The sequence below is a fragment of the Macrotis lagotis genome, chromosome 2 (genome assembly GCF_037893015.1).
Source record: "Macrotis lagotis isolate mMagLag1 chromosome 2, bilby.v1.9.chrom.fasta, whole genome shotgun sequence".
Taxonomy (NCBI): Eukaryota; Metazoa; Chordata; class Mammalia; order Peramelemorphia; family Peramelidae; genus Macrotis; species Macrotis lagotis.
In genome coordinates, this window is record NC_133659.1 from 32,838,040 (window position 1) to 32,864,360 (window position 26,321).

At 57.9% G+C, this 26,321-nt stretch overlaps 2 protein-coding genes across 3 annotated transcripts; one reads left to right on the forward strand and one right to left on the reverse strand.

Annotated features, from left to right (window-relative positions):
* Positions 1 to 3,318: 3,318 nt before the first annotated feature.
* UROD (uroporphyrinogen decarboxylase) lies at positions 3,319 to 7,500 on the reverse strand. Of its 2 annotated transcripts, none has more exons than XM_074220337.1 (9): positions 7,355 to 7,500; positions 5,939 to 6,126; positions 5,786 to 5,865; positions 5,108 to 5,170; positions 4,659 to 5,018; positions 4,402 to 4,539; positions 4,004 to 4,104; positions 3,682 to 3,748; positions 3,319 to 3,594 (listed from the first exon to the last, which is right to left on the reverse strand). In XM_074220337.1, the coding sequence occupies exons 1-9, from the start codon at positions 7,492 to 7,494 to the stop codon at positions 3,433 to 3,435; spliced, it is 1,299 nt and encodes a 432-aa protein (XP_074076438.1). In that variant the 5' UTR covers positions 7,495 to 7,500; the 3' UTR covers positions 3,319 to 3,432. The 2 variants fall into 2 exon arrangements, with proteins under 2 accessions (XP_074076438.1, XP_074076437.1); XM_074220336.1 differs by having other exon boundaries at positions 5,939 to 6,129.
* A 4,856-nt stretch (positions 7,501 to 12,356) lies between these two features.
* On the forward strand, positions 12,357 to 23,306 carry HECTD3 (HECT domain E3 ubiquitin protein ligase 3). Its single transcript, XM_074221578.1, has 21 exons — positions 12,357 to 12,698; positions 12,830 to 12,990; positions 13,306 to 13,398; positions 13,674 to 13,809; positions 15,161 to 15,276; positions 15,434 to 15,547; positions 15,665 to 15,747; positions 17,152 to 17,317; positions 17,512 to 17,593; positions 18,170 to 18,352; positions 18,453 to 18,505; positions 19,704 to 19,768; positions 20,155 to 20,258; positions 20,435 to 20,554; positions 20,838 to 20,927; positions 21,042 to 21,248; positions 21,459 to 21,588; positions 21,823 to 21,897; positions 22,018 to 22,099; positions 22,525 to 22,596; positions 23,013 to 23,306. The coding sequence occupies exons 1-21, from the start codon at positions 12,360 to 12,362 to the stop codon at positions 23,095 to 23,097; spliced, it is 2,556 nt and encodes an 851-aa protein (XP_074077679.1). The 5' UTR covers positions 12,357 to 12,359; the 3' UTR covers positions 23,098 to 23,306.
* The last annotated feature ends 3,015 nt before the right edge of the window (positions 23,307 to 26,321 follow it).

Genomic DNA, 26,321 nt, shown 5'->3' on the forward strand with positions numbered 1-26,321 from the left:
TGTATGTGTGTGGTGTGTATATGTGTGGTGTGTATGTGTGTGTGTGTGTGCATGTGTGTGTGTGTGTGTGTGTGTGTGTGTGTGTGTGTGTGCATGTGTAAGCCAAATAAGGCAGAGGGCATCCAGCTCCTATCTAAGAGAGTAAGGTGGCAGCGTCCTATATACCAGAGAAGGTAGATCAGCCCCTGGAACTACAGAGACAAAATGACAAAGTTCCTGCCCTCCTGGAGCTTACATCCCCCTCCGAAGGAATCAGCATTTAAACTGAAAATCCAACAAATAAGATGTAATCAAAGGAAAGTCAACAAGAAACAGAAAAAAAGAGGGGGCAGCTAGGTGGCTCAGTAGCTACAGCATGGCTCTGAAGTCAGGGGAACCTGAGTTCAAACCCAGCCTCGGACACTTAGCAGTCCCCCTAGCTGTGTGGCCTTGGGCAAACCACTTAACCCCATTGCCTTGCAAAAACTAAGAGAGAGAGAGAGAGAGAGAGAGAGAGAGAGAGAGAGAGAGAGAGAGAGACAGAGAGAGAGACAGAGACAGAGACAGAGACAGAGACAGAGAGACAGAGAGACAGAGAAGGAAGGTGGAGAAAGGCAAGTAAGAGATCCTGGGGAACTTGGAGCTTTGGGAAAGTGCTGAGGTCAAAACCAGACTGCAGGGGGTTTAAAAGAGAATGGACAGGAGGGAAGGAGGGAGGATGGGCACGAGGTCCCTGTGTAGGATGTGGCTGGAGGAGGTGGGAGTGTCTGACCAAGTCCTTTCTGCTCCCCCTCCCCGCCACCAGGGCCTCTCTCTCCCTTCCCCATCTCTCCCTCTTTGAGACTAGCCTCGGGCTCCCTGGACATCCACCCTCTCATTTTTTCAGATCAATAGACTGAGGCCAACAGAAAGGCAGAGGCTTGGCTGTGACTCCTCTGCCAACCTTCCTTCCTTGAGACTCTCTCTGTGGGTCCCTGTTTGGGGTTATCTTTCTCCTGTAGGGACCTGGGTCAAACTGTCAGCCCTTCCTGATTTAGGTGACCCTTCAAAAAGATCACCTCATTTCAGTGAGACTGTTGGGTTTTTTCCTGTAAAATGGGTAGTAGCCCACCCAAAGTGCCCCTCTGGAAGGGAAGGGATATGTGAGACCCCAGTGAGAGCTGGTCAGGAGTGCTCTGAAGTCTTGGATACCTACAGGGATGTGCCCCTCACTCCTTGTCAGTGCACATCAGGACTGAATCCCAAGGCAGCTCACCACCCCCCTCCCTCAGCTCTTCATGCCCTTTGAGTGGTCCTGACCTTCCCAGCCAGTCTAGAGAATGCTGGTGCCACAGAGCCTGCCAGTCTGAGTCTCCAAAGGCCTGGAGCCAGTTCTGTTGGGGGAACTGGTGAATCATGGGAGGGAGCCTCAGCCCCTCCGTGGAAGAAGCATCTAGGGAGAGAGATCCCCCCCCAAGGCCGCCCTGCCCTCTGAGACTGTGACCCAGACAAAGCTCTTAGCAGTCCCCCAGCCCTCCTGGCCTCTGGGGAAAGCCTGGAACTTTTCCAAGGACATGAACCTGCCTCAAGGTCCCGACTCCAAGGCCTGAGCTCTTGCCTTTCTCTGACATGGAGTAGCAGCCACCTCCAACAAGGATTTGAGGGTATGTTCGACCCCCACAACTGGGATCATCCCTCCCCTTCCTGGCCCCCAGGCCCCGCTTCTGCTTCTTTTTTTTTTTTAACTTATTCTTCTTTCTATTCTTTTCTCTTTTTAAAGTTAATTCATTATTCCAACTATATGCAAAGAAAGTTCTGACTCTTGGGGGGGTTTGCAAGGTTATGGGGTCCCACTGGGGTCACATAGCTAGTACATATCGAGTGCCTGAGGTTAAATTTGAACTCAGCTCTTTCTGGCTCCACTACATCAACCCCTACTTTGCTTTTTTAAAAAAAGGCAAAGGGATTGTGACTTGCCCAAGGCCACTCAGCTAGGTAATTATTATGTGTCTGAGGCTGGATTTGAACTCAGGTCCTCCTGACTCCAGGGCCGGTGCTCTATCCACTGTGCCACCTAGCCACCCCTCCCCACATCTTTCTTGACAAGCCTCTCCTTGAATACTCTCTAAGGATGGGGAGCTCACTCCCTCTAGAGGCAGCCCAGATGGCTGTGGGTCAGTTCTCATTGCCAGGTGTTTTGTGACCCGAAGCCTAGACTTGCCTCTGTGCCATCATCCCCTTCTTGGTGGGCTCACTGGGGGTCAAGGTGACAAGCCTAATGCCACGTCCCCACAAGATCCCTTTGGGATCCTTGAAGAGAATTCTCATGGAAGTAAAAAAGACTTGGAGGTCGAGGGTTCAAATTCTGCCCCGGACTCCCTATGTGCTCTGGGATGAATCCCCTTCCCTCTCTAGGCCTCAGTTTCTTCATCTGTAAAATGAGACTGGATTGGCTTCTGGGGTTCCTGCCCACTCCTAGAGGCCAAGTCTTCTCCAGGGGACCCCCCCACTGACCACAGGCCACCCTCTTGGGTCATTCTGGCTCGCCAGCACCATCTAGTGGCCAATCTGCCTCCTGCAGGGAGGAGAAGGGTCACTGCAAATCAGACCCTTCCTCTGGGCCAAAAAACCCTGGGACTGGGACAACTTATACAGCCATTTTACAGATAAGGAAACTGAGGCAGAGGTGAAGTATCTTATGCAAGGTGGGATATACAACTAGTATCTGCATCAGGATTTGAACCCAGGGCCTCCTGACTCCCAGACTAGCTGCCTCTCCACCTCAGGGGCTCATTGAGTCAGGCTAGACCATGGGCATATGGCTCCAAGCCACCCCCCATCCCAGGGATGCAAACCAGGAGGGCAGGCCCATGCCCCCCCATATCTGCTCCCCTCCCCCCCATGTGGCAAACGTCCCAGTGCTAACCCAGCTGGGCTCCTGAAGCTCTAAGGTGGGCCTTGGAGAGACCCAACTCTTCATTTTCTTCACCCAAGGATTTGAGGCCCAGTGGGGGAGGGGCTGGTGGGAGTCACCAGAGCTGGGGGCTTCAGGTGCTCCTCCCTCCACCCCCACTATCCGCCTGCAGAGCTGGCTCCTGCCCCCCCCACATGCGCTGCAGCCCTGCCCTTCTCTAATCTTGCTCTCCAGACCCTCCCGCCCAGACCCCTGACCTGCTACAGGCCAGGCCCAGCCCTGGTCTGGCCTGACCTCTGCACCTCCTTAGTCCAAGGGGCCCTCAAGTGACATCTGGTTGTGGAGTTGTGTGAGAATGACGGTGGGGGACATGGGCGGCCTCAACAGGAGGGAAGAGGACCAGAGACCCCTCCACAGACCAGCCCGCGAGGGAGCAGGAGCCAGACTGGACCACAAGAGACTTTTTATTCTCTTAAAAATAGACTTTCTCACAGACATTCTCCTGTCGGGGGAGGAGGGGGGACACCTGAGACCAGTCCTGGGGTGGCGGGAGGTGGGGTTCACTTGTTACGCAGCCGGCGGGAATGCCGGTGCACAGCCTCCACGAAGGCCCCGACGTGAGCAGGGTCCATGTCCGGGTAGATCCCGTGGCCGAGGTTGGCGATGTGCCGCTGGGGCCCAAAGGCGTTCAGCATCCGCTCCACGTGCTGTGAGATCTCCTCCTGTGGGCACGGAGCGCCCGTCAGTCACTGAGGAGGGCCCGGGGTTCCTGGAGCCCAGTCAGGCGCCCCCTCCCCCACTTCCCCTACCTTGGAGGCATAGAGGGCGCAGGGATCCAGATTACCCTGGAGGGTCACTGACGTCCCCACAAGGTCCCTGAAACCGGTCATTGAGTCAATAAGCATTGATCAGAAACCATAATCAGGAAAGCTGATTTCTGGGAGCCACCCACCCCGAAAGCCACCCCCTCCCCAAATCCACCCTCATCAGGGGCCTTCACATTCATAGAATGGGAAGTCCCCAAAAGAACCCTTGTTTTACATGTAGGGAAACTGAGGTACAAGAGGGGAAATGACTCGTCCAAGGTCACCCCATCAGGGCGAGGCCCTGTGACTGAGGCTCCTCCCTCACCGGGCCAGGGCAGGGGCCACTTTCCAGTCAATTCCGACCACTTCGTATCCCGACTGGGCCAGCTCTTCCAGGGCGTAGTGCCCATCTTTGGCAAAGATGATCTGGGGGGGCAGAGGTTGAGATGGATCCCTCTGCCTGTGGCCAGCCTGGCCCCTGAGCCCCCCAGTCAGCCCCCCGTGGACCAGGTCTTCTTGGAACCCCAAACCCTTCCTACCTTTCACTATCTCCCCCCAAAAGAGCTTTAAGGCTTGAGTAAAATGCCTTCCTCACCAAAGCCCCAGGAGGGCAAAAGGATTGGTATCCCTGCTTTACAGAAGGGGAGACGAGGCCCAAGGGCTTGCACGCCTGCCTTGAGGGGCCCACCTTCTTTCAGTCCCATGTCTGCACTGGCACCTTACCAAGGGTACCGGTTCCAGGCCCATCTCCTTCAAACTGGCCTTGACTCTCTTGGCCACATCCCGGATGTAGGGCAGCGCAAACTTGGAGAAGAGGTCAGGGCCCAGGTGGCCGGCATGAGACTCAAAAACCTGCAGGGCCTGTGGGGGGGGAGGGTCGAAAGTCAGAGGTCAGGAGCTCAGGGGGGGCGGCCTTGGAGAGAGCACATCTGGGCCCCCTCCCCCCACCTTCCCCTCTCTCCAGAAAGTCGGCCCCTCACCTGGGCCCCAGCAGCCACCTGGCCCACGAGGTAGGGCACGAGGACGTCAGTCAGGAGGCCCAGCAGGCGGTGGCTGGCCTTGGGCCACTGGTAGAGCCAGCGCTTGGCCTGAGCCATGGTATTGGAGCCGCCCCCTTCCACCATGTAGGACATCAGGGTCCACGGAGCCCCTGAGAAGCCGATGAGGGGTACCCGCCCCTCCAGCTGGTGGCGGGTCAGCGTGATGGCCTGGAACACGTAGCCCAGCTCCTTGTCCACGTCCACGTGGGTCTGGAGACGGTCCAGGTCCTGTTCTTCCCGTAGGGGTTCCAAGAAGGTTGGCCCCTTGCTGGGCACCATGGTCACCTGCATGCCCAGCGCCTGGGGGGCAGGAAGGGCACCCTGAGTCTGAGGGCAGGGCCAGGAGCCGGGGCCCCTCCCCTCCCCATCCTCTAGGGCCCCTACCATACCTGGGGCACCACCAGGATGTCAGAGAAGATGATGGCGGCGTCAAAGGGGAAGCGTCGGAGCGGCTGCGGACAACACAGGGGCATGAGCGTCTCTGAGCCTGAACCAGACCGGGCAGAGACATCCCCTCGGGCTTGGGGCTGGGGTCTGGCCTTCCACAGCAGCAGGCACAGCAGGCACAGCCCTGGCCCAGAAGCAGGAAGCTGAGCCTCACCCGGGTACAGGAACCGAGCTCAATTTCCTCCTCTCTAGAAGGGGTACCACGTCTCTGCCGCCCCCTTCCCCATCCCTCGTGGACCTGGCTGGGCGGGGCTCCTTTAGGAATGGGGTGGCAGCTGTGGGGGGGGAGATTCTGGGGCTGTGCTCTGAGCCCCCAGGCTGGTCCCTCAATGGTGGGTCACCTTCAAGCCTGCTGAGCCCTCCCCCCACACTCTCATTTCTTCTTTCAAGCTCCTTCCCGAAGCACCAGGGCCCAGGCCGGGTTCCCCCTGGAGCTCGGTACCCCAGACCTTCCCCACCCTCAGCTGCTGCTTCCTCTGGGTGGGGCTCCCCTCCCCAGCTCTGGAGACACAGATCCTGGTCTGGGATCTGAGTTCGAGTCACACAGGATCAGATAATCTAGAGGCCACCTGGCCCTGCCCTGAGAGAGGCCAGCCGGGCCTGTGGAAGCCGCCCCTCACCTGCAGCGTCAGCTCACAGCAGGTCTCAGGGGAGCGGCAGGTGATGAAGAAGTCCTGGCCGGCCCTGGTTGCCAAGAACTCTGGGGGTGGGAAGACAAGAGTTAAGGGGGGGCCTGCCCCTGACCTCCCTCCACCCCACCCCAGGCCTCCTACCTTTCAGGTAGCGGCCAGCCTGGCGCATGCACCACACGGGGGTGTAGTCCGTGGCCTCCCCCCAGGCTGCCCGCAGGAAGGTGTCGTTCTGCAGCTTGGGGAAGGCCCGGGGGCCGGCCTGGGCCGGGTGTGGGTCTGGGCCCGGGCTAGGAGCCGGACCCTGGCTGTGGCTGCTGGGGCTGAGGCTGCTGCTGGGCAGGCAGGGGGCGGGAGGGGCCTCAGGCTGGGGCACCCCACCCCCCTTATCAGCCCCGCCAGGCCAGGCTTGGCCTCCCCTCCCCCTCCCCCAGCTGGAGGCCCAGCCCTGCGGCCCCCCACCGTGCCCCTGCCCCATCACCCTGCCCAGCACAGATAGAATGGGGGGAGGGGTCCCTGGCTACACTCAGGACGTGGGGGGGGCCTGAGGGGTGGGAAGACAGGAGCCCTGAGAGCTGAGGTCGAGATATGGGGGGTCCTGGAGGGGTGGGACAATGGGGGGCCCTGGGTGCCGGGGCCTGTGGGGGGAGGGTCCTGGGGGTCCTGGGTACAGAGGTCAGCACAAGGGGCGGGTCCTAGGTGAGGGGTCCTAAGTGTAGCCAGGACGTGGGGGGGGGCCTGAAGAGAGGGAAGACAGGAGCCCTGAGAGCTGAGTTCAAGATATGGGGGGGGTCCTGGAGGGGTGGGACAATGGGGGGTTCTGAGTGCCAAGGCCTAGCCGGGAGGATCCTGGGGGGCCCTAGGTGCCGGGGCCTGGCGGGGGGGGAGGGTCCTCGGGGTCCTGGGTACAGAAGTCAGCACAAGGGGGGGCTCCTGGAAGGTGGGGGTCCTAAATGTAACCAGGACATGGGGGGGTCCCGAGGGGTGGGAAATGGGGGTTCTGAGTGCCGGGCCCGGCTGGGGGGGTCTCAGGGGCCCTGAGTGCCGGGGTCGGCTGGGGGGGGGTCCCGGGCCCGGCTGGGGGGGTCTCAGGGGCCCTGAGTGCCGGGGTCGGCTGGGGGGTGGGTCCCAGGCCCGGCTGGGGGGGTCCCGGGGGCCCTGAGTGCCGGGGCCGGCTGGGGGGGTCTCAGGGGCCCTGAGTGCCGGGGTCGGCTGGGGGGATCCCGGGGGCCCTGAGTGCCGGGGCCCGGCTGGGGGGGTCTCAGGGGCCCTGAGTGCCGGGGCCGGCTGGGGGGTGGGTCCCAGGCCCGGCTGGGGGGGTCCCGGGGGCCCTGAGTGCCGGGGTCGGCTGGGGGGGGGGGGTCCCGGGCCCGGCTGGGGGGATCCCGGGGGCCCTGAGTGCCGGGGCCGGCTGGGGGGGTCTCAGGGGCCCTGAGTGCCGGGGCCCGGCTGGGGGGGGTCCCGGGCCCGGCTGGGGGGGTCCCGGGGGCCCTGAGTGCCGGGCCCGGCGGGGGGCGTCCCGGGGGCCGGAGCTGGCGGCCGGGGAGCCGCGGGCCTTACCTCGGCGCGGCCTCCTCCATGGCGCGGACCCCACTCTCCCTGCGGGGTCGCGGCCGCCCCAACCTGCTCCGGAAGCCCCGCCCCCGGGCCCGCCCCCACGGCAGCCGGGGCCCGCCCCACGCCGCTCTGGGCGCCGCCATGTTGGCGGTCACATGACGGCCCGGGCGGCCTTCCGGAGCCTTTCCTACCGTAATATCCAGAGCCGAGGCGCAGCAGGTCCCAGTGGGGCCTGGCAGGTGCTTCTTAGAAGGCCGTCAAATGACGGGGGCGCAGTGGGGAGCCCGCGGCCAGAGAGGGGGCGACCTGTCCGCCAAACCTGAGTTCCTTCATCTGTAAAGTAAGAACAATCTCAACAAAAACAAAACAAAACAAAACAAAACAGGGGCGGCTAGGTGGTGCAGTAGATAGAGCCCCGGCCCTGGGGTCAGGAGGACCCGAGTTCAAGGGCGGCCTCAGACACTTAATAATGACCTGGCTGTGTGGCCTTGGCCAAGCCCCATTGCCTTGCAAAAACCTAAAAAACCAAAACAACAAAAAGAACAATCCGAGCGCCCCCTCACAAGGATTTGCGCCTTACCGGGGCTAAGTAACTGCCCAGGTCACCCAGCTAGTAGCTACCAAGTGTCTGAGGACAGATTTGAACTCAGGTCCTCCCGACTCCGTGTTTCTCATCTTTAGGAACTCTTCCAAGAACTCATGTCCAGATAATTCAAACCCAACTTTGTGGTCAGCGGGGCCTGACTCTCCGCGACCTGTGAGGGATGGGGGTGGCATGGGGCTGAGGCGGGGCCTCGTCCTTGTCTGCCATCTGCTCGGCCAAGTTCACTCCTGCCACTGGTCACTCCCTGAGCGCTGGGACAGTGACCGGGAGGGGAGGTCACCGAGAACAAGCACATTGTAACCCGCCGCTGACTGGCAGCAGGGGAGGCACAAGACCGGCCCTCTCCAGCAGAGAAGGTTCTTCCTTGCAAAGAAGAGTCAATAAAGGCCGCTTCAATCATTCTGGACTAAGTATTTATAATTCTGAGTCACTGATAGCAGCCCCACGTGGGGTTTTCTTGGCAAAGATACCGAGTGGACTTTGCCATTTTCTCCTCCAGCCCATTTTACAGGTGAGAAAACTGAGGCAGGGTGATTTTCCCAGGGTCCTCAGAGCTAGGCAGTGTCTGAGGCTGGATTTGAACACAGGTCTTCCTGATTGGAGGACTGGGGCTCTATCCACTGCACCCAAGGGCCCTCTGCAAACTTTCCTTCACACAATAACCTCCAGTTGGGGAGGTTTTGCCCTTGCAGATGTGGCCCGTGCCACAAAGGCCTGGGCTTTTCCTGTGGCCATCCTGCTTGAGGAATAGACTCAGTCACACCCTGTGGGGCTCATCTAGAATTCAGGCCAGCTCTGTGGTGGTGGAAGAGGTGGAAGCAACTCTGACCAAGCTTTTGAGAGGAATCATATCTGCTCTCTCAGCTTGATCCCTGCCTCCCTCGGGATTCTGTGTGTATTTGAGGGAGAGTGGGTAATATTTTCTTACTATATCACCAGAGTAATCCATATTTCTATAAGGAAATCTGGCTAATTGCTTTCAAGTGATAACTTATTAGAGGAACCCCACTGGTGGGGGCTCATGAGCTATAGAAAAACCATTCTCCAAGGTCTAAGGTTTACCCCTAGAACCCTAAGGGTGACACATAGAGGCCACTTTTGGGGATCCTCATCTACCAGGTGAGTGGGGGTTGGAAGAATGGGACCAGAGACAGTGACAGATTTTGAATCCCAGTGATTACTCTGCTCCAAAAAGTTAACGTCTCTCCTTCATTTTCTCCCCTTTCTCCACCAGACCTGCTCAAGCATCCTGCCCGAAGTCATCTCTGGTAGATTTAGCTTTGTCCCATTCCCTCACTGTCCACAAAGGCGTGCTCCATAATAATAGGGAAAGAGGATTTAGGAGAAAAGATAGAGTTCAATTTTGGACAAGTTGAATTCATGATGGCTCTAGGACATCGAATTTGAGACATTCAGAAAACAGGTGGTGCTCAGAAGAGAGTTTAGGGTCTAATCTATAGACCTACAAGTCATTTATATAGATGATATTCAAAATCAAGAAAGCTGATGAACTTCCCAAGGAGACGATAGAAAGGCAGAAGAGAAGCCGACTCAGGGTGGGGTCATAGGGGACACCTGTCCACTGTAACCTAGGTAGTAACCTGCTGGGAAGAGGAGACTCAGGAGGGAGGTGGGCCCTGGAAACAAAGAATACGGGTGTCAAATGCAACATGGAGGTCAAGAAAGATCAGGACTGAGCAAAGAGAATCAGATTTAACAATGAAGGATCTGTCACTTCTGAGGAAGCATTTGAGTGCAAGCCAGATTGCAAAAGGTGGAGGCACCAGTGAGGGAAGAGGAAGTGGTAACCTCATTGTTTAAAAAAAAAAAATTTCATTTTAAGGCAATGCGGTTAAGAGTGACTTGCCCAAGGTCACATAGCTAGGCCATTATTGTCTGAGGCTGCATTTGAACTCAGGTTCTCCTGATTCCAGAGCTGCTGCTCCACTGCACCACTTAGCTGCCCTAGAAAACTCATTCTTGATGTATTTTCTGAGGCACTTGCTTGAGAAAGAGATGGAGGGTCTAGAGAAGGGTGATGCTGATGTCTTTAATGATACCATATGCATCGTTTCCCTAAGTTAGAGAAGGGTGGGCCACATTTGTCCCCCAGTGTTCTGGGGAAACCTGAGGGGTTTAAGTCTTTTCTCCTGAGTCATCCGCTCAAGTCCCCTTCCCCCCAGTTGTAGTCCTCATGATTTGTTGGGGACCTGTGACTAGCACCCCAGTTCTGCTGAACCACTTAGTATCAATAAACAAAAGATATAGGAAGAACATGTGTACACACATCCTACCCCCCAAAAAATCTGAGACGTCGAGGGTTGGTGGCAGCTTGGGGGTGACAAAGAGGACACATTTGGGAAGATGGGAAGCCATGGAGTCAAGGGTATCCGTGGAGAGGTTGGTAGGTGGGTAGACAAGGAGGAGGGAGAGTCACTTCTTTGTTGGGGGAGAGTGGGAAGTGATGACGGGAGGTTTGGGGATGAAGGCAAGGGGAGAAATGGGGACTCTTGGTGTATGGCTTCTATTTTCTCAGTAAAGGAGGAGGCAGGGCTTTAGATGTGGAGGAGGGAGAAACTGAGGAAAGAAGGGAAAGTTCCAACAGTGTGCATGGGGAGTGGGACTGAACATTAAATCGGGTGGACTAGAAGGACTGCTGTGCTGCAGCGAGGGCCCAGCGGAAGCCGCATGTGACAGCACGCGGTGTCAGGGCTGTGTGACTCCTGCCAGCCCCGTTCAGAGGCAGTGAGTAGGCGCTGAGGAAGTCAAGGGGGCGAGGAATTCAGGGGCGAGGAACTCAAAATAAGCTCCTTGAGGGCAGTTATTACGACCTTTGGCTTTCTTGGTACCCCTAGTGCAATGCCCAGAGTACAGCAGGCAGTTAATAAATGCTTAAAGTCAGGGCAGGGACAACGTCAGGGCAAAGGACTGAGGAATGGAAGGATGGGCTGGAAGGAGTGGAGAAGAACAGAGAGGGACGGAGGATGGCCGGCTGGAGTCGGATGAAACGTCAGAGGCTTTTGATAGAGGACCTCTCTGTTGTACTGGAGAGTAACAGGGAGCGCGGGGAGGTTTGGGGTGACCACAGGGCAGCTGATGGGGTTTCAGGAGGCTGAGAGTGGGGAGGCAGGGCTGGCGTCCGCCTGAAGGGGGACCCCAGAGGGTGGGAGGTAGGATGGGGGGAAGGGAAGGTGGGGAGGGGTGCAGTCACAGGAGCACTGGGGACGCTGGACTCGGTCCTCCGCAGTGACCAGAGACGATCCCCCAAGGCCTAAGGAGCCCTGGGCCCGAAGGCGGCCCAGCGCCGCTGGTTGCACTGTTTGGGATTTGTGGTTTTTCTTTCCCATTTCCCCCCTTTAGTTCTGAGTCTTCTCTCACAAGGTGACTAAGATGGAAATAGTGAAGCTGAGAATCCCTTAGATTAGATTCTCCTGGGGAGCAACATAGAAGACCCCCAAAAAATTAAAAAGGGGCGGCTAGGTGGTGCAGTGGATGGAGCCCCGGCCCTGGGGTCAGGAGGGCCTGAGTTCAAATTTGACCTCAGACACTTAATCATGACCTAGCTGTGTGGCCTTGGGCAAGTCGCTTAACCCCATTGCCTTGCAAAAAAAAAAACTAAAAAAAAACTAAAAAAAAAGATTGTCATGGGGAGGGGGGCGGGACTCGCAGTTGCGCACAAGTCACCTTTGAAGCTGGCGCTCCACATCAGAAATACAGGAAAATGCCGTTAAATACGAAAAAAGGAGAGACGTGGGGGGCGGGGTGTTCCGGAGCGACTTGCAGGGCCGGGCGGCGGGGCTGTACGGCAGAGGCGGCCCCGGAGGGCCGCGCGAGGACTCGGGCCCATACGGCGGGGGGGCGGGGCGCTGCGGCGGCGGCGGGGGGGGGCGGGGCCGCGGCGGGGCGGGGCGCGCGGGGGGCACGGCGGGGGCGGGGCCGCGGCGGGGCGGGCCGGGCGCGCGGGGCGGGGCGCTGCGGCGGTGGGGGCGGGGCCACGGCGGGGCGGGCCGGGCGCGCGGGGCGGGGCGCTGCGGCGGCGGTGGGGGCGGGGCCGCGGCGGGGCGGGCCGGGCGCGCGGGGCACGGCGGGGGCGGGGCCGCGGCGGGGCGGGCCGGGCGCGCGGGGCGGGGCGCTGCGGCGGTGGGGGCGGGGTCACGGCGGGGCGCTGCTGCGGCGGGGGGCGGGGCCGCGGCGGGGCGGGCCGGGCGCGCGGGGCACGGCGGGGGCGGGGCCGCGGCGGGGCGGGCCGGGCGCGCGGGGCGGGGCGCTGCGGCGGTGGGGGCGGGGTCACGGCGGGGCGCTGCTGCGGCGGGGGGCGGGGCCGCGGCGGGGCGGGCCGGGCGCGCGGGGCACGGCGGGGGCGGGGGCCGCGGCGGGGCGGGCCGGGCGCGCGGCGGCGGCGCCATGGCGGGGGGCTCGGCCGAGGCTCCGCACGCGCTGCTGGGCCGGGTGCGCTTCCTGCAGGACGGCGCCCGCCGCCTCCGCGCCGCCCGGCCCCTGCCGCGGCCGCTGGCCTTCGTGCCCCGCGAGGTCCGCTACAAGCTGTGCAAGGACCCCGGCGGGCCCGGGCCCCCGCGCTGCCTGCTGCCGGTCTGGGCGGCGCCCGAGCCCCCGCCCCCCGGGGCCGCCCGGCGCGCGGGCAGGGGCAGCCTGGGCAGCATCGAGGTGCCGCGCGGGGGCTGCGTGCGCGCCACGGGCGAGGAGCTGTGCAACGGCCACGGGCTCTGGGTCAAGCTCACGGGGGTGAGGGGGCGGGGCGGGGCGGGGGGGGGGGGACCTTGACCCCGGGCTCCGCGGCCCCGCCCGCCGCTTCCGGCTCCAGGCCGGGAGGGCGGGGCCCCGCTCTGAGCCCCCCGTGCCCCCTGTGCCCCCAGGAGCAGCTGGCAGCGCACCGGTGCAGCTGCGACCTGCCGGAGGGCTGGCTCCTGGCCTGCAAGAACGCCGAGGGCGGGGACCGCCTGGTGCCCGTGGCCTCCACCGACCGCCTGCAGCGGCAGCAGCAGCTGTTCGGGGTGGACTACAGGCCCGTGGTCAGGTCGGCTGCCCGCCGGACCTAGCGCCTGGGGGGCGAGGGTCACCTGGGCCATCCCCCTCCCCCCCCACCTGCCCCGGAGAGCGGCCGCAGGTGCCGCCTGCGCTTTGCGGGGGCCCCGAGGCGCCCACCCTGGGGTCTGAAGCTGAGCTCAGGACCATCCCCCCCCCCCAGGGACCCGGGGGGACCTGCTTGGGGGGCGGGTGCTGAAGGCCCCGGGGCTTCTGTCTTCCCTCCTCCTCGGCCCGGGAAGCCCCCGGAGCTGAAGGGGGACCGGCCGGTGCCCGACTTTCAGACTGCCCTCCCTTGTGCCCGCAGGTGGGAGCAAGTGGTGGACCTGAACTACTCCCTCCGCCTGGGGGCCCAGCCCCAGGCCACCGAAGAAGACACCGAGGCCGTGGAGAGGCTGCTGTACGTGGCGGGGAGGGGGTCTTTGACCCACATGCTTCTGGGGAGGGAGGAAGCCCCCTTCTCCACTCTTGGTTAGATTCATCTACTCTGAAAGGCCTTCACGGAGGGTCCCCGGCTTGAAATTTACTCTCTCCACATAAAACAGTTTTTAAGCTTTCCTGGAAGGGAGGGAGGTCTGGGCCTCCCAGGAGGGAGGCTCCAAGGTGCAGGGGACGTGGGCATGGCCCCCACATTCCCATCCCTGGCCTGATCCGAGGCGGGGATGGGACGGGCAGGTACGTACCACCAACGTGGACCTACGAGTGTGACGAGGACCTGGTCCACTTCTTGTACGATCACGTGGGCAAGGAGGATGAGAATCTGGGCAGCGTGAAGCAGTACGTGGAGAGTATCGATGTGTCTTCCTACACGGTGAGTCCTCTGGGCCCCCACCGTCCCACACTGCCGTGGGCTGCTCACCCTGGGCCTGCCTGCGGGGAGCTCCTGGCCTTCACCCCAGGCGGGCCGGCATGCGCTGAGGGTGTCCCCGAGCAGAGCCTGGGTGTATGGGCCTCCGCAGACCGAGATGGCCCCGAGGCTGCAGGACTAAGTCACCCTTGAGATCGAGGACAGAGGCCCCAGCTGCTTCCCGTCTACATAACCTCGGGTTATGGTCTCATGTTCCAGGTGGGATAAGCCTCAGTGATGTCCAATTGCTCCAGGGACCCTAGTGGGCCTTCTTGACCACTTTAGAACAGTTGGGGCAACAGATCTGGGAACATCTACTTTTGTGGTCCCCAACCCTCCTGTAAAGGAAGGAGGCCCCTTTGTACACTCACTGCCATGCGGGCATGGGCATCACTTCCTATGGAGCAGTGACAGTACGTGACCCCAGTTGACCCCCAGTTGGCTCATCCCTTTCCCTGCCAGGGGCTCCCACTTGGCAGCTGGCTCTTTGCCACTTAAAGTGGGCTGCTTCATATATCCCAGAGACCATAGGGCCTTCCTTTCTATCAGGTGCCCTGGGCCAAAGGGCTGTTGTCCCTTCTCTGGAATCACTTCCAGTCACTTTGTAGAATGCAGACCCAGGATGGAGCTGGGGGTGGGGAAGCAGGCTGCCTGCCAGGGCAGTGTCTCCAAACTGAGAAGTCTTCCAGGATGGAAATGGGGTAATGAGCTCCCCATTCCTGGAGGGCTTCAAGCATGACCTCTGTTTGGGGACCTTCTGAAGCAGGTATGTCCAACCTGTCCACATGTGAGGCCTGCAGGGCTCCCTCAGGGGCATGGGTTTGTCATGTTCATTTGACGTGGGTTGCATGGTTTTCCATTATTTGTTGTTGTTCCTGAATGATTTTGAAGGGTTCTAGTTGGGCTTTGCTGAGTAGAAGAGCTTAAAGGTTGGGCACCCCTGGTGTGAATTCCAGAGGATCTAGAGATGTCTCAGAGGGCCCTCTAACTCTGGGGTCTTTGACCTTCTCTATGAGTGCATGCAACACACACACACAAACACTCTCTCACAATGCCTCCCTCCTGGTGAAGAACATAGTTAGGATTTGAACTCACAGCTTCTTACTCCCCAGGCCCATCCCAGGAGCTCTAGAATGAGGCAGGACCTCAGGGGTCATCTAGCCCACCCACCTCCTTCACAGGCCTTAGGAGGAGAAGGGTCCCTGCCAAGGTCACACTCACACAGGGAGGACCCAGGATCAGAACCCAAGGCCCCTCCCTCCAGGCCCTCGTCCTGGGCTGTGGCCTGGTACCCTCATCCATCCCTTCTTCTCAGGAGGAATTCAACGTCTCCTGTCTGACAGACAGTAATGCAGATACCTACTGGGAGAGTGATGGGTCCCAGTGCCAGCACTGGGTTCGCCTCACCATGAAGAAGGGCACCATCATCAAGTGAGTAGAGGCCCTTCTCCCTCCCGCCCCCAGGACCCCTGACCCCTCCTGGCTCCAGGGGCCACTATCCCGGAGCTGCCTCCTAAAGGAGGGCACCCGGCCAGTTCGGGGCGGGCTCCTTGGGAAGCCCCTTTCACACCTCCCGATCTCCTGCTAGGAAGCTGCTGCTCACAGTGGATACGACGGATGATAATTTCATGCCCAAGCGAGTGGTCGTGTACGGAGGCGAGGGTGACAACCTGAAGAAGCTGAGCGACGTGAACATTGACGAGTGAGTGGTGGGCCTGGGTCAGTGGGGGTACATGCAGTGTTGGGGTGTGGCAGTGTGGCCCTTAATGGGGAGAGACCACTGACTGGAGGGTCTCCCTCCTCCCCCTCTGTGTCCCAGGACCCTGATTGGGGACGTCTGTGTCCTGGAGGACATGACCATCCACCTTCCCATCGTTGAGATCCGCATAGTGGAGTGCCGAGGTGACAAGTGACTGGTGGGAGGGGGGGCCTGGTCTCTAGAAGCCCCGTTTCCATCTCTGGCTGTCTTTAGTTTGCCCTCATGCCCATCTTCTCTGTGAAATGTAGGAGGGGACCTCAAGTTGGAGCTTACACGCTGACTTAGCTGGGAAAGCCTGGGCAGGGGAGGTCAGTGAGGGTCCCCTAAGTCAGGAGAAGGGCCCTAAGCTCTCTCAAGGGCAGAGGACTGGTTCCGGTAGGCTGGGGCAGCCACAGGACAGAATGGGGTGGAGGAACAGGCCAGAAACCCCCCTTGGGGCCTCCTCAGGGGCTTGAATTTGGCTTGGATTTGGGGGCCATGGGCAGGGGAGGGTGGAGCCTGGGGCCAGTCCAGGGAGAACCTGCAAGGGGGAGGGGTGGGCACCATGGAGTCAGGGGCCAGTGGGAGGGGATGTGGCCAGGGCCCTGGGCATGGGGAGCCGAGCTTGAGAGACATTTGACTTTAGGTTCCGGCTGAAGAAGAGCATCTTTCAGCCTCCAGGTTGGACAAGCCTCACAGGCTGCCTCCAGCTAGGCCCTCCATGAACACTTCCCTACCCCACAAGTAGATGGGAAAGAGGAGACACCCAGAGTGGGCCTGGGCGGCCTCAGCCAGGAGGGGGCTCAGCTCAGCTGTTTTCTGCCTACTGTGCCTGAGCCTGGTGATGTCAAGAAAAGCAGAAACTGGCCCTACCCTCAGGGAGCATACAGTCTAGTGGGGGTGACCATCCCCCCAAAGATAGACACAGAGTAGATAGAGGGGTGCCCCAGTGGCTCGGGGGCTGGCAGTTTGAGCTGAGGCGCAAAGGATGCCGGGGTGAGGCGCCCAGCATGGATGCCAGCCAGGGGTTGGAACTGAGAGGTGGAATGTATGTGAGGCTCAGGGAGGAGGCTGGCATCCCTGCATCTCAGGCTTGGGGAGCTCTAGGGGAGAGAAGGCTGGACCCAAGTATGGAGGCTTTAAAGCAAAGAGGATTTTAAATGTTTATCTGGCAGGGATAGGGAGCCACTGAAGTTTGAGTGGGGGGGCCACGGTCAGTCCTGCCCTTTAGGCATCGACCTAGAATGGGGTTGATTCGAGACAAGTGCTGAAGTAGTCTAGGGGGTGACGTGAAGAGGGCCTGCGCTGGGGGTGGGGCTAGTGGGGAGATCAACGGAGAGACTGGGCAGTGGGTGATGGGCATTATATTTTGCATGTCTGTATCTGGGTCATGGCTTTTGCCTTCTCAGTGAGTCAGAGAGAATGTGAAACTGAAAACAAAAGTAAAATTTAAATTAAAAAAGTGGAGAGAACCAACAGAGATGGGAGCCAGCGAGGGTCCCTGAGTGAGGAAGTGGGGGGGTGGGGGGGAGCTTTGGGGTCTGACTCACACGCCCCCTCCCTGGCAGATGACGGGATAGATGTCCGCCTTCGAGGCGTCAAGATCAAATCCTCTAGACAGCGAGACCTGGGACTGAGTGCTGATATGTTCCAGCCCGCCAGCCTGGTCCGCTACCCACGCCTGGAGGGCACAGCGCCTGAAGTCCTGTATCGTCGGGCTGTGCTGCTGCAGAGGTACCAAGGCCTCATCGGGGGGCCAGCAGAGTCAGCCGGTGGGAGAGGGTCTCCCACAGGGTTCCCCTGCCCTCCTCCCTGGGCCCCCTGGGTAACCCCCCCCCACCTCATCTGGGGGCCAGCAGCAGTTCAAGCAGCTCCCTGGCCAGGCTGGGCCCCTCCTGCAGCCTGCATCTCTGCCACCCCCTCCCCAGGTTTATCAAGGTCCTGGACAGCGTCCTGCACCACCTCGTCCCTGCCTGGGACTACAGCCTGGGCACCTTCGGTTACATCAAGGTGAGAGCCCCGGCCTGGAGGGGAGGCAGAGCCCACAGCTGGAAGAGCTAACCCCAGAGGCTGGTTCCAGAAAATCAGCCCTTCTGTGGCAGGTGCTGGGACACCTCCAGGGAAAGGGAGCTCCTTACCTCTTCTTCTTCCACCTTGTACTTTTACAGATGTTCTCTTGATCCTCACAGTAATTCTAGGAGTTGGGTGCTCTTATTATTCCCATTTTACAGATGTAGAAACTGAGGTAGAGAGACGTGAAGCAGCTTGTCCAGGATTGCAGAGCTAGCATGTCTGAGATTGGATTTGAACTCGGGTCTTCCAGCCTCCAGGCCTGGTGCTCTCCCCCTGTGTATCACCCAGCTGCCTCTTCTGGGTCAGGGATAGAGCTGGGCAGTGAGTGGGGGACAAACTAGGGATTGAGACTGGAAGAACTGAAGTCAGGAAGGGACCTGGGGGATCTCATTCAGCTGTCATTTTATAAAGGAGGAAACTGAGGCACAGAGAGAAGGGGTCCTGTGCCTCCCCCATCCCCCACATGTTAGGGAGTTCCCTGGGGGGGTCTCATGCTCCCCCCATCCTCCACAGCAAGTCAAGCAGTTCCTGCTGCTGTCTCGTCGGCGCCCAGCCCTGGTGTCACAGTGTCTGCGGGACTCAGAGAGCAGCAAACCCAGCGTCATGCCCCGCCTCTACATCAACCGCCGGTTGGCCATGGAGCACCGCGACTGCCCGACCCGGGACCCCACTTGCAAGAATGCCGTCTTCAGCCAGGTGGGCTGCTTCTGCCCCTGGAGGGAAGGCAACTGGCCAATAGGTGGGGAGGGAGCGGAAGATGGGGCTGGGGTTCACGTTTCCTTCCCTCCTCCCCCAGGTGTATGAGGGCCTCAAGCCGTCTGACAAATACGAGAAGCCCCTGGACTACAGGTGCGTCCTGGCTTGGGATGCTCCTGCCCCTCCTTGCCCTGGAACTCTCTGGTGTCCCTCAAATGACATGCTGCCGACCTTCTGGGGGCATTTGTTCATGCCGCTTGTTTGCCCATCCAGCCATGCAATAGACAAAGCAAGCATTTATTAGGCACCTGCTGTCTGCTGATCTCCCTTTGGAGGAGAGAGCCAGGGATACAAGGATGGATAGAGTGCTGGACTCCTCATGGTCATAGCGTGAGAGGGTTCCTGGGGGCTGGCCTCAGGGTCCCTGGGACTCTCAGACATGAGCAGGAGTGGTGAAGGAATGAGGTAACCCCAGCGCCTCTGAGGCCCAGCCCAGCCCAGACCCGACTCGCTGAGGGACCCAGCCAGGGAGCTTCCAGCCTGTGCTTGGTTACCTCCAAGGATGGGGAGCTCCCTCCCTCCCAAAGTAGCCCACGTGTCTCCCTACACCATCGATCCTGAATTGGCTTTTCTCCCCTTTGCTCTTGGCTCCTCCACAGTTCTGCCCTTCGCTCACCTTCTCTTGGCAAGGTCAAACATCCACAAGTAGAGCCTTGCTGCCTGGTTATCCCCTCTGGACACTGGACGCCTGTCCCAGTCTTTCCCTCAGAAAGGGAGCTTTCCATCTGAACTGCCCCTTGTCCACCCAGAGCAGCCACGTTGGTCATCTGACTTTGAACTTGGCTCTGTACCTGGTGGGCCAGCCCCCTCATCTAACAGAAGAGGGAACTGAGACACAGAGGGAGGGGCTTGCCCAAACTCACCCAGGTAGTGGAGGGGGCATGAGGTGTTTCTAGGCTCTGCCCCCAGGGTGTCTGTTGGGTCAGAGCCCTGTGGGGCATTTCCTGGGTTTGACTTGTTCTTCTGCCCCGCACCCCCCCCCCAAACAGATTGATCTGTAGCAAAGCTGATTCCTTCAGAAAGCCCCTCCCCACAATTCCCTGCCTTGAACTTCCCCCCCTACCCTTGTACCCTGTTGTTCATGGACATCTGAGCTGAGGGGGGGTGTCTTATCCTCCACCAGGGGTGTCTCAGCATACAGCTGGTGCTTGATACATGCTCTTGGAATTTAATTGATGGTGCCCTCCATTTCTTTCTTCCCTCCTCCACCACAGGGCAGGATCTGCCAGGGCTGCAGGTGGACATCTGGCCCTGGGTGGCCGTGCCCTCATGACCCTTCCTTTCCTGGCAGGTGGCCCCTTCGCTATGACCAATGGTGGGAGTGCAAATTCATTGCTGAAGGCATCATCGACCAAGGTGAGATTGGGTAGGGAGACCTATGGGCATCAGATACAGCCCCCCCACCCCAAACATCCCCAGCTTATAGCCTGCTCCCTGTGCTTGAGCCTGCAAGGAGGGATGGGGAGTTTACTACCTATCTTTGGGACAGTAGAAAGGTTTGGGTTTGACCCTTTCCAGCTCCTCCCCAAGCTCCACCCCAAGCAGGCCCACATTGTGCTGGCCCTGCCTTCTGAGGCCAGGCAGACCTAAGCCCCTTTCCTTAAGCAGCACCATAAAGGAGAAATTTGCCCTGTGACCCTGGGGCTTCTCCCAGGACAGACCCCCTGGTGGTTGTCTGGTCTTGGCAGGTTTCAGCACGTGTAAGTGTATTATTTCCTTTTGGGGGGGCTCTGTTACTGCAGGGGGTGGTTTCCGGGACAGCCTGGCTGACATGTCTGAGGAGCTGTGCCCCAGTTCAGCTGATACTCCTGTCCCCTTGCCTTTCTTTGTGCGCACAGCCAACCAGGTGAGTAGGATCTTGGCCTAGGGAACATGAAGGAAAAGTCAGAGGCAGAGAGGGGAGCATGGTGGCCTGAGAGAGCCCACCCAACAGCTGCTGGGAGAGCTCGCGGAGAGGCTCCAGGGGCAGCCGTCCCTCATCCCCACAGGCCCTCGAGCCTGATCCCTCATGTCTGCCGATAGGGCAACGGAACTGGTGAGGCCCGGGACATGTACGTCCCCAACCCGTCCTGCCGAGAGTTTGCCAAGTATGAGTGGATCGGGCAGCTGATGGGCGCTGCGCTGAGGGGCAAGGAGTTCTTGGTGAGTGGGTGATTCTGAGGGACAGTGTTTTTGGCCAGGGTCACTGGAGGGAGGGAGGACTGGACCCGGCTGAGCTACAGAGGGTGAGTTGGAAGGAACCTTACTCATCACCTCATGGGGCAGTGTTGTACAGTAGGAAGTGTACTACTGACTTTGGGACCACGGGCCCTGGGTTCAAATCTTGTCTCTAACCTTCATTCTTTGTGACCTGGGCAAGTCACTTGGTTTCTGTTGAGACCCCTGTAGAGCAGGGCCCGGGGTCCTCAGTCTTTTGCCCTGGTAGGTACTGGCTCTGCCTGGCTTTGTGTGGAAGCAGCTCTCAGGGGAGGAGGTCAGCTGGAGCAAAGACTTTTCCGCTGTGGACTCTGTGCTGGTGAGTGACTGTCGGAGGCTGTGGGTCCGGCTGCCATTAGACACATGAGTGGTGAGCTCCCTGAGCCCCTCTCACCACCATCTCACAGTTGCCATTCTCTCTTCTGGGGGCCAGGTGAAGCTCCTGGAGGTGATGGAGGTGATGGACAAGGAGACCTTCGACTTCAAGTTTGGGCAGGAGCTGACCTACACCACAGTGCTCAGCGATCAGCGCATGGTTGAGCTTTTGCCTGGTGGGACGTCCATGGCTGTGCGCTATGAGGACCGTGGACGCTTCATCCAGCTGGTGCAGAAAGCCAGGCTGGAGGAGAGCAAGGAGCAGGTGGGGGCTGGGGGGTGTGTATGAGAGAGAATTGGACAGGTAGTGATCATCTACTTCCTCTGTCAGCGGCAGTGACTTCCCCAGGGTCACACAGTACTTGGGGAAGAGCTGAGCTTTCCACCTGGCTCTTCTGTCCGCACTGGGAATGGGTGAGGGAGGGCAATGTAGAGCTCCCCCATCTTCTGGAGCTGAACTGGGTCTGCTACCTAGGTGGCTGCCATGCAGGCAGGACTGTTGAAGGTGGTGCCCCAAGCTGTGTTAGACCTGCTGACCTGGCAGGAATTGGAGAAGAAGGTGTGCGGGGACCCCGAAGTTACAGTGGATGCCCTTCGGAAGCTGAGTGAGTTGTGGCCTTGGATGTCCCTGGGCAGGACTGGAGAGGGGACTCTGGGCTGGAGCCTCAGCTCCTTCCCTCCCCTCTGGCTTGGGGCTGGAGTTGGGAACCCTGCTGATCCCTAGGGATGCTTTTTGCTGAGAATCCTCCACTTGCAGGGCTACAGCTCACATGCTTTCTTTTTTTCTCTCATCTCCCTGTCTTTTATCTCTTCCTGTGTCTCTCCTGGCTCCACCATAGCCCGGTTTGAGGACTTTGAGCCCTCAGACACCCGTGTGCAATATTTCTGGGAGGCTCTCAACAACTTCACCAATGGTGAGTAGATGTGGGGCCGGCCTGTCTGGTTGGACAGATGGAGTGGGGCTCCTGGAGGGGGAGGGAGTTCCTTATCCCTGGAAGACTTCAGGTGATGTCTGACTTGGCCTTGTTCCTCAGAGGACCGGAGCCGCTTTCTGCGCTTTGTCACTGGTCGAAGTCGCTTGCCCGCCCGAATCTACATCTATCCAGACAAACTGGGGTAAGTGGGATGCGCAGGGTTGGGGTGGGGATTGGAGGTGGGTCTTGATGAGAAATCAATGTGATGTAGGGGAGACTCATCCCTCATTGGAATTGGAGAGCTGGCTCTGCCTAGGGACCCCTCTCTGGGCCCTCACCTCCTCTTCTGAGAAGATGGGTGTTGGGCTTGGTGGCTTCAGGGTCCTCTCCAACTCTTGACTTTCCCTTGTGCCCAATGCTCTTGGGATTCTAGGGTTGTCATAGTAAGTATGGGGGCAGCACCCACAGATAAGAGGGGAGACAGGGAAGGGGGCTCCCCCTTTCACTGGTTGCCTGCCCTTATCTGAATGGTAACTTCCCCATCCTAGTGGAGGGTCTGTGGACTGTGGGTGGCTCAGGGTTCTGGGGGGGCCCTGGCTCCTGACCTCTTGACTTCCTGTCCCTCAGCTCAGAAACAACTGATGCTCTGCCCGAGTCTTCTACCTGTTCTAGCACTCTCTTCCTGCCCAATTATGTCAGGTGAGTGGTCACCTCTTCACTTGGCTTTTGGGGAGGGATCAGCCTGTTTCTGCTTAGCTCATTGAGGCTAGACAGCAGGAAAAAATGACTGTAATCATCAGCTGACTCAAAGTGGAACAGATTGCCTCAGTAGGTAATGAGCTCCCCATCATTGAAGGTTCCCAAGTAGGATGCTGACTGACCAGAGATGCTGGAGGGCATTCCTAGAAGGGACTGGACAGAGAGGGGCTGGGCTGGGCCAGAGGGACCCCAAGGTCCTGTGAGAGTGTTGAGTCTGTCCCTCCTACCATGCTTATTGGTGGGGTTCAAGAATGGGAAGCAAGCTATTTGGGTCTCCCCAGAATCCCGGCCTCTTTTCCCCCAGCCCCCAGACACTGATATTGTCCTTTTCTCTTTCCCCTCCCCTCCCCACACAGTGCCAAGGTGTGTGAGGAGAAGCTGAGGTATGCCGCCTACAACTGTGTCGCTATTGACACCGACATGAGCCCATGGGAGGAGTGAGCTCCCCGGCCTGGCAGTGTCCCCAGGCAGGTTGGCACTGGACTCTAGACAACAGAGAGCCTCAGGATAGCAGCGAGTGCCTTCTCTACTGTGCCTCAGTTGAGGGAGGGGGGCTGGTGTCCTCCCTCCATGTTCTTCTGAGGTTGAGCTGCCTCCAGGGGGCTGGCAGGCAGCTCCCACCCCAATAAACCACTTCACCCATTTCTTGAGTCAACTGTGCTTTCTTGGAGTCCTGAGGGAGGCAGGGCTCAAGCCAACCTCTGATCTGCCTAGTCTCAAGGGCCTTTGAGGGCTTCGAATTCCCCAACCCAGGGCATTAGGAGCTGGTGCCTTCCTGAGGCAGTCTGGTGGGAGTGGGCAGGGTTGGGGTCTGGGGACTGATGCTACCTGAGCTCAGGGTCCATTCTTGTTCTCCGTGCCCCTGGGACCTGGGATTCAGTTTTCTCCTCTGACAGATAGTTGTGACCATTGTCACCCTCCCTGCCAAAGCCCATTCCTTGAAGATGCCTTGAGGAGGTACTGGAGAAGCCTTGGCCATGTTTTTAAGTGGTACATCTACTATATGGATAATCACAACGGAGACCAAGCATAACAAAATACATCTGATGTTAAAGAAACAAAATAGGCTCACTGACTCCAACTTAAGGATTTTGCCTTATGGGATTGTCCACTTATGGGGCTATTGGATTCATTCCCAACACTACAGGTTAGGGTGAGGGTTGGGTAGCCCCTGGGGTACCCCTGTGAGGCAGTGGGGTATCCTGTTAATACTATTGGCTTCAACCACCATTGGGTGTATTTCTTCCGACATCAGTTATCAGTTTTCCCTTCAATGTCCTCTAACCAGTACCAGCTCATGCTTCCTCAATATCACTGATACCACTAATTAGCACCCTTGATATCAGTTTGGCCAATTAACACCAAGTAATTTTTACCAAAAAGTTTGCCCAGAAGAATTAGCTGGATTAGAAGTATAAAAACCTCCAGCTGGAGGAAACACTCCCTTATATCTCAGTTCTTGGAGAAAAGTGAGCTCAAAATGAAAGTGACTAGATTTGAATTTAAAACACTTGATTCATTATTACCAGGTCACCTGGCTAGGTCTCAGTTTCCACATTTGTAAAATAAAGATTGGATTAGACACTTTTCAGGGTCCCCTTTCAGCTCTAAAGCTATGACCCCTATGACCTTTGCCTTTGAGGAGATGGGATGGACTGAAGGAAGATATCTCCTCCTGGGAGTGTTAACCTTTTTCTATTCAGTTGTTCCATGTTCATTAAACTGTGGTCATAGTATATTGAATATCTGAATTCCATGACCATGGAAGGTTGTGACTTAGAAACAAGATTCCTGATGTAGGGTTGTGCCTCTAGTGGAGCTGAATACTTCACATTCTTTTTTTTTGCAAGGCAATGGGGTTAAGTGACTTGCCCAAGGCCACACATCTAGGTCATTAAAGTGTCTGAGGCCAGGTTTGAACTCAGGTACTCCTGACTCCCAGGCCGGTGCTCTATCTACTGCACCACCTAGCCACCCCCTAATACTTAATACTTTTGATATTTTTAGCAATTTTCCTTATCCCCTGGTTAAATTCTGAATTTTGTTACCATGCTTGAAGCTGTGGGCCACAGATTTGGGGCAGTAAACCTTGTAGTTGTAGGCTGAGCATCCTCTTGTGGTCCAAGGAGATTTGTTGTTCTGTCTGACTCTTTGTAACCTTATTTGGGGTTTTCTTGGCAAAGATAAAAGAGAAATTGACCATTTTCCAGCTCATTTTATAGATGAGGAAACTGAGGCAAACAGTGTTAAGTGACTTGTCTGGGGTCATATAACTGATAAGTGCCTGGGTTGGATCCGAACTCTAGACTTCCTGACTATAGATTTGGTGCTTTGGCCCCTCTAACAACACCTAACAGCCCAGCCAGAGGGGATTCTATGGCACTTTGGTATCCCACTCGTGCAACAGAAAAGGTGATCACTTCACTGGTGACATGAGAAGGGTGACACCTGCTCAATAGCTTGGAGAGTATGCATATTTGCTGGATAATGAATACGGTGACATGCTCCATCACGTAAGCTCAAGGCAGTCCATTGTAGTGTGTCAGATGTCACATGAGACACACAAGATCCCACGTGAAAAAAGATTTTATAAACAGTCACCAAAAGCATGAAATACATTTATTTACATAATACTGCTATAAGGGGTGACCACCACTTAACAGTTCCAGATGACTTTATTCAGAAGCTTTGTCTAGGAAGATCCACAGTAAACATACAAGAAGTAGATGCGGGGGGGAGGTTCTGGGTTTTGAGTCAAGCAACCTCTAAACAATATGACTTTGGACCACATGCTGACCACCATATTAGTGAATGTGAGCTCCTTGCGGGCAGGCTCCATGGTTTTGCCTCTTTTTGGACCCCTAACCAGTAAGAGCTTGTTTACGGCCGCCGGATGGATGAGATGATCGCCAAGATCTGGTTTGACTCAGAGGTTGACTCACACCATGACTTCCAGCCCAGCTGACACATGTTCCAAATTCACAACTGGGAAAAGTCACCAAGTTCATGAGGTTGCTCCATTTAGGACAGCTCTGCCATGCTGATGACAGCAGGGGAAACCACCATACGGAAGATTATTCCACACCCAATTAATGAAGGGTTTTCCCCTGCATTTTTCTTGGAAATACTAAACAAATACCAAGAAACTGTTAAAGCTAGTGATGAGTCCAGTAGGCTATGGGAATAAAACTAACAAAACACCAATATTTGTGGATTGACATTTGGTTGACAAATTGGGCTTTTTCCTCTCTCTTTTTATAAATCCTTGATCCAACAGACTGACAGCAATGAATCCTTTTCCACTGACTAGTCCTCCAGCAACAGGTGGTAAGGGCAGCAGGGGATGTACTGGGGTGATGGGGTGGGGCCCACAGTCAAGGAACTTTCTGACTTCCCTAGGGGTCCCCAGTAGGCAAAACCCCTTTCTCAGTACCCTGGGGGGGAATAAGGAATGTGTAATAATCATGTAAGTCATTACAGAGCCATTTCATTAATTGTTTGGAAAAGCTAATAAGTTTCATATTTATGTTGGCAGAGGCCTGGGACAGAGGTCAGGCTCAGCCTGTAGGGCTGGTCAGGTATGGAAACAGTTGGGGACCCTCTAGAGGATCCTTGGCACTCTGGTTTCCTGAAAATAAAACAAAGTTATAGCATCTTGGAGAAAA

Coding starts and splice junctions, on each gene's coding strand:
- UROD (XM_074220336.1), bottom strand. CDS start 7,494: ATGGCGGCGCCCAGAGCGGCGTGGGGCGGGCCCCGGCTGCCGTGGGGG. Junction 5,866..5,938: donor GGCTGGCCGCTACCTGAAAG/GTAGGAGGCCTG, acceptor TCCCACCCCCAG/AGTTCTTGGCAACCAGGGCC. Junction 5,171..5,785: donor GCTGTGAGCTGACGCTGCAG/GTGAGGGGCGGC, acceptor TGTTGTCCGCAG/CCGCTCCGACGCTTCCCCTT.
- HECTD3 (XM_074221578.1), top strand. CDS start 12,360: ATGGCGGGGGGCTCGGCCGAGGCTCCGCACGCGCTGCTGGGCCGGGTG. Junction 12,699..12,829: donor TCTGGGTCAAGCTCACGGGG/GTGAGGGGGCGG, acceptor CTGTGCCCCCAG/GAGCAGCTGGCAGCGCACCG. Junction 20,259..20,434: donor TTGTGCGCACAGCCAACCAG/GTGAGTAGGATC, acceptor GTCTGCCGATAG/GGCAACGGAACTGGTGAGGC.